We start from the raw sequence: 6,794 nt of genomic DNA, 5'->3' as shown, positions 1-6,794 counted from the left end.
CACTGGGGCCTAAAAAAAACAAAAATAAACAGAGCAAGCCCTAAAGGCTGCAAAAAAGCAAACAAACCCAAAATAAACATCCAGCAATTCCCCACGCTGGGACTGCAAAAAACAACATAGCACAGAAACATAACCCCCCTCAGCCAAAACCTATCCTGCAAAACCCACCCAGAAGTTTCTAAAAAGGAAAAAGCAGCACCTTATCAGGCAGACTGAAGCCTCCTTCGATGGCACTCACTCCTGGCGGGGAGCCTCCTCCTGTGCCGCTGCCGCTGCACACCCCGTCCATGGAGGAGCCCCTTCCAACTGCATGCCTCAGCCCAACCCAGTGCCTTTGGCTGCCCTTACTCATGAGTAGACCCAGACCTTCTCTGGGCCTTAATCTTGAGTATTTATTTATTGAATTTGTACCCCGCCCATTTAGTCAACTGACTACTCTGGGCGGCGAGTAGACCCGCACCAGGGATGGGCAGGAAGCACACCGGTTTCCTGTGCCCGGCAGCAATCCGGAGCCGCCCCCACCTCTCCTTCCTCCTCCTGCTCCACAGGAGTAAAAAAGTTCCCTGACCCCCTGCTCTAACCAATGGTTTGAATTTCCCACCCTTTTCCCCTGCCTTTTTCTGTTTGTAGGTCGAAGCTCTGGTCGCAAGTTGAAGCAAAATTTTGCAGCTGGAGCTTTTTGTAACTCAAAATTTTTGCAGGTAGGTGCGTTCGTAAGTCAAGGCACCACTGTAATGGCCATTGTTTCTCAAATTTTGAAAATCTAAATCTATTTGGAAATCACTTCTTCCTTTTATGATTTGTAGACATCTTTCTGGCTTTCATAATTAAGAACTAATTCAGAGCTTGTCCAAATTGAGCACTTGTTCATTGCCACTAAGTAAAGATTTTTTTATTATTTCTGTGCACACTACTCCACTTTGGTTCTCTTTAGAAAATTAGCATCTATTCTACAAAACTGGAGTATTTCAAAAAGATTGAAGAAACTCTTCATAACCCTTTAAAATGATATCATCTGCTGGTTCTTTTTTCCTTTGGTTCACTAAATCAGAGCTGAACTGTAAGGTTGCAATGGCAGCAGACACCCACTGTTAATCCACCCTGTAAATCTTCAGAACCTGCTGTTTTAAAAACTTGGATGAAATCCTGGAAATGATCTCCTACTGGATTTCTGGTTTTGGTCGTATTTAAATGGCACAGTGCTAAATTGAAAAATGTCTGAAACAGCAGGCTACTGTTAAAATCCGTATCAGAAAGCAGCTGCCTTCAAAAGCCACTGCTTTAGCATAGTAAATTACAACTAAAGTACATCTATTTGAATAAATGGAACTAACAGAGGACCTGACTCACCAAATCACCACTCATTCAATGGGTCTACTCTAGTGAAACTTACTATATTAAATAACAAGATTTCAGCCACTGAAAATGAATCAAACATATTCCAACCTCCACAAAAGTCCTTAAATCAAATTGAAAAATTCTTGGAAAATACAATCAAAAACAAATACTGTCATCACTAATAAATTTGTCTTCAATATGTTTAAGGTTTTATTTTTAAAATAGTATACTATACAGAAAATTATTCCAGATTTGTTGCTGGCCATTCATGGCAAATCTTCCATTTCAGGAATATTATCATGACAAAGAGATCCAGTAATCAACTTTATACAATTGAACTTCTGATGTTAATAAATACTTCAGTCTCCAAATTCAAATGGAATCAGGGAGCATTTACAGCATTTTAACTATGAAAATATTATTTCAATTATAGCATTACTCCCTAAATTAGCACATCTACTTACCTGATAAAGTTTCCTATAAAGCAACTTGTTCTAACATGTTCACAATCCAGCTATTTTAAGTTTCCTACAAAGGTATAGAACATGACACTTACACAGCTGATTTCCTAATGCGAACAAGTAGAAGATTTTACAGTGTTCTGCTACAATAATCCACAGTGGGGTTAATGCTAATGTGTATTTGGAGTAACAATTAAACTAGCAAATAGAAATCCTAGAATATAATTATTTTTCACCACGTTTAAGAATCTGAATCACAGAATATACAGGCTTCATTCCAGTGTGCTATGGATGCAATGTCAACAGAAGGATCCTAAGGACATGTAACACATCCCAATTCTCTTCCAGGCTATTACAAAGTGTTTGTACTAGGATATCATGATGATGGGAAGCTTGTGCATACTTCCCAAATTGTCATCCAATACTCATGGTCCACTGAGTCAAGGAAAAATTAACTCAGATCTCTATTCTTTGACCAAGTGGAAGTGTGAGGGCTCAACAGGAGACATTAGTAATGCATGCAGGCCTCCCAGTCCCTCTAATAACTTTATAGAGAAAAGAGATGGGTCTCTGGTGTTCTATGAGAATCCCTCTGAATGCTATACCCGCAATGGACTGGATTGAGCAGCTGATCTACTTCACATCTAAACAAGTATGCATCGAAAAGCAGATTTAAGTATACTTGTGATTTAAATTGCTTAGCTTATGCTAAAAGCTGCAATCTACCTCCCGCTGAAGTCAACAACAAGCTCACATTGATTTACTGGTTCTATACTTTACCCAAAATCCAATGCATAGGCAATAGGCGTGCTAATTAGGACATGCTCTTCAAATTTTTGAATATCAAATTCTATATACACATATTTAACTTAAAGAGCACATCAATAAAAAGCACTTACTTTACAGTCACTTTTGCTTGAAAAAATAATCTATATTTAACTTGTGGAATCACACCAAATCATTCTAACTTGCAAAGTTTAAGTCTGTTATAGCAATAATATGGCAATGGATAGTTTAAAATAAACTTTTTAGAGTTCTTGCTGGTCATCATTCGGGAAATTCATATTTCAGGAGTCAAAAATACATAAACAGCAGTCACAAGAAAACTCAAACCTTAACATTTGCAGACAATTCTGCTACAATGTTCTGTAACAGACATAATATTGCATTTTACACAATTAAACCATGCTGAGAGCATGAAAACATTAACAGTACAATGTAGAATGGGGGATACATCTGATTCATAATTTAATTACTAGTTGCTCAAACAAACAAAAAAACACCATAGCCCTTAAATTTAAAAATAAAATCTTTGAAATATTGCTAAGAACCAGTACAAAACTGCATTTAAAAAATCATCAAGTTGCAAATTACTGAAGGGCACTTAAAATAACTGGTTAAACAAGCCACCACCCAGAATACTGGGGCTGAGGTGTAAACAGAGCAAATTCTGAAACTATACGCATGTAATGATAAAACAGTAAATTGGCAATAGTTGTTTAAAATAACATTTTCTTGCTATACTATCTTTTAAATTCTGTCCCGGTTGTTCTGTGCTGTATATAAGTTGCCCACCTTTTCCTAGTTCCAATTTGCATTGTTAGATGATTTCCCAGAGAATAAGGTATCAATCTATCATTCAACTGCATTGAAATATATATCTATATCTATATATACATTCCTGCCAGTTCCCCTCACTGTAAGCCACGAGCATCATACTGGCTAACAGTTACTACAGCACTGCTAAAATTATATGTCACTGGATTGGTTCCACATAGTTTGCAGGATAAAGGCCAACTTGTCCATTGTCTAGGCGTCCTTTGCACCAGCCTTGTTCATCTTCATCTTCTATTTTAGTTAGCTCTTCCCCTGTGGACAAAAGTAATTGTATGATAACCTACAAAAATAATTCCCAGAAATGTTTTGAATATTATTATTTCTTCCCGTAATAATTACAGTGTTTCCCCTGTACATAAAGTCTTGAAATATATACCATGTTTCCCTGAAAATAAGATAGGGTCTTATATTAATTTTTGCTCCAAAAATGCATTTGGGCTTATTTTCGGGGGATGTTTTATTTTTTTCATGTACAGCAATCTACATTTATTCAAATACAGTCATGTCATTTTCTTTTTGGTTGCTGCATAATGGTGAAGGGCAGAGTTTCACTTCACTGGGTCTTATTTTTGGGGTAGGGCTTATATTATGAGCATCCTGAAAAATCATACAAGGGCTTATTTTCAGGGAAATGGTATGTATCTTTGGAATATTAGATACCTTTCTATCACTCTGCTTCCAACTTCCTATATGGATCTAAACCATTTCTTAAAGTGTCAGGTTGATTGGTTTACAGTCTATTAGGCAAATCAGTGGATACTGACATTCAGTATTCTTTGATACAATGAAAGCATATCTAATGTCAAACAGGACAAGACAAACCTACACTGACCTTGCAAATATAACCCCAGGGTTGTATATTTCAAGTTTTAAAACTCAGAGACCATTTGTTTGGGAGGATAAAAATGAATAGATAGTTAAAAGACAATGCACAGAGCAACAGTGTATTTTATATGCACCTTATTTACTACTGAGGATGCAGTAAGAAAACCTTACCCTACTCAGATCAGACTAAACATAATAAAATGTCCACTGCTTCTGATGTAAGCTTTTTGAAGTACCAAAGATATAAATTCTTAATATACTTCTGTTCTCACTCTAATGCTACAGTGTTTCAGCTGGAAAACAGGACTGAGCTGAAACAGTCTGGCCAGAGAAATCCAATGCTGTTTACAAATTTTTCAGGGGGTGGGGAGCTCTCCCCAGCACAGAAGGATGGATTTTTGCATAGTGAGGGCTGATGAGAGAAAATAAAGTACATAAAGCCTTTTTATGGTCTGCCATACTTGATTTTGTTGTCTTTTTAACTAGTTAAAATTAAATGTTATTTAAGCAGGCCTTTGGTCACTGATCACAATATTCTACTACTATGTTGTTTCTAAATGATTTAACCAGTATTAAATGGACAAAATCCAGTTCATTTTGGCATAATGTAAAGTTACACTGGCATAAAGCCTGGCAACAAGGAACTGCTACTATGCAGTTAAGCAGTCAGTTGCACATCCTCAGCATGACCACTGCACAGTGCACCAGCAGAAGTACTTTGGGGCACAACCTCAAATTGGGCAACAGGCTTCTAGTCACTGTGTATTTGTTTTAATATGATAATTTATCAGATCCTATTTTAATATTGTCAGTTATTGTGGTTTCATTTATTGTGTATTTTAAATGTGTATTTTAAAATACCTTTGGCTGTGCAAGCAAGCAAGATTAAAATAAAATATCCTCAGCTGAAATTAGCCAGCACTATGGCTCTTACCTGCTTTGGAAACAGGACTGCATGTGTATCTGGAAAGATGTGAGGTGATGCTGCATAATTATTATAGCAGAATAGTATTTTTTAGTACACTGTAGTTATCTTTTTTTCAATATAGCACTGTTAAAAACGGTGTACTGTCATCATGATGCATCCATCCAGAGCCAGTTTGTACACACAGACCTGAACCCTTATTTTCATACTACTGTACATGGATCTGTATATACTCTCCACTACTGCAAAATATTTTCTTCACCACTTTAAGGATACTTATTCTTCATACACTACACATTCTTTTCTCCAAAGGAGAGGTTTCACTTCTGCATTTGTTATGGCAATCTAAAGTTAATATGACTCAAGAGTACTTACCGGTCTTAAAGCTTAGTTCATCATGCTCTTGACCTTCGTAATCGTACAATGCTCGTACTCTCACTTCCAGTGTAGGGGAGGAATCCTCATCAAAAGGATTGGTTTCTGCTTGGGTATCATTGGATGAAAATGGATTGCTGGTCTCTTCATCAGACCATTCGGTTCCATAACTTTTCTCATAACTGCTAACACTAAACAACAGGAAAGTATTTTAGTTTGCTGAGGAAAACAAATGGGGTACACATATACCAACATAAGGGGCATTTATTTAACAAAGCTCTTTTTTGTTATCAAGATGCTTAAAACTAAAGTGAATTTGAACATGTAGTGCATTTAGGGATGTAAAGAGTGCACACATAGAACATTAATATCCAAACAATATTGAGAACCAAAAACAACATCCTTTTGAAGAATAATGTTAAGCGGTGAGAAAGCCTCAGAAGGGGATACATCAAATGACCACAACCAACAGCAAAGCTCCAGCAGCAGTTTCAAAGCACACTACCACAGTTAACTCTTGTGGAACCAGTGAAGAAAAACAAAACATGACAGAGTATCAGTATGTTAGTCAAGTTTGTAACAAGTACATAATCTGTCAACAAAGACTTCATGCATTGTGCAGCATAATGTTTTTGTAGAAACCCGGAGTTGGAAACCCTGGATAGAAAAGTAGAAGCATGAAAAACAATTTGAGAACAGTCTTTCACCAACTTTTTGATTTTATTGTCCTCCTTTTCACTGACAGTACTTCCAGTATCTTCTTCATCTTCAAAAGGATTGTAACTTGACTGTACTGACTGCACTGTGTTACTCGGGACACTAAGGTTGCTATTTGGGAGAAAAAAAGCATTAAGTAACCCTACCATTTTACGGAACCAACATATATGATACCATAGCCAGGCATGCAAATTATTTTGTCTGGCTTGCCTTTTCAAAACACTTATTTCAAACTAAAACTGCATCTTCTACATTAACACTTCAATTTCTATTCTGACAACAATGATTTGTATCTTACTATTCTTCAGAAATAATGCCTGCTCAACTGATTATTATATGTAAATATCATGTTTCCCCAAAAATAAGCCCTACCCTGAAAATAAGCCCTAGTATGATTTTTCAAGATGATTGTAATGTCAGCCCTACCCAAAAATAAGCCCTAGTTAAGTGAAACCCTGCCCTCCACCAGGGACTCACTGGGATCCTCCCAAGCCCTCAAGAGAGACTTAAAACTTCTTCCCCTCCTCTCCCACTTC

At 36.9% G+C, this 6,794-nt stretch overlaps 1 protein-coding gene across 12 annotated transcripts in view; it reads right to left on the bottom strand.

The window, feature by feature from the left end:
• Positions 1-1,524: 1,524 nt before the first annotated feature.
• PACSIN2 (protein kinase C and casein kinase substrate in neurons 2) overlaps positions 1,525-6,794 on the bottom strand; it is an 83,124-nt gene continuing 77,854 nt past the window's right edge. For 8 of the 12 annotated variants that reach the window (XM_020808631.3, XM_073000822.2, XM_078394221.1 and 5 more), the window contains 3 exons: positions 6,253-6,369; positions 5,542-5,732; positions 1,525-3,668 (listed from right to left, as the gene is read on the bottom strand). In XM_020808631.3, the coding sequence (XP_020664290.2) occupies positions 3,556-3,668; positions 5,542-5,732; positions 6,253-6,369 (421 nt within the window). In that variant the 3' untranslated portion in view covers positions 1,525-3,555. The remainder of the gene's footprint in view (positions 3,669-5,541; positions 5,733-6,252; positions 6,370-6,794) is intronic. The other 4 variants (XM_020808633.3, XM_078394217.1, XM_078394218.1 and 1 more) reach the window with 1 other exon arrangement.

Source organism: Pogona vitticeps, chromosome 5 (genome assembly GCF_051106095.1).
Source record: "Pogona vitticeps strain Pit_001003342236 chromosome 5, PviZW2.1, whole genome shotgun sequence".
In the NCBI taxonomy this organism is placed as follows: domain Eukaryota; kingdom Metazoa; phylum Chordata; class Lepidosauria; order Squamata; family Agamidae; genus Pogona; species Pogona vitticeps.
Note: the sequence above shows the minus strand (reverse complement) of the source record. Positions and strands in the feature narration are given on the sequence as shown.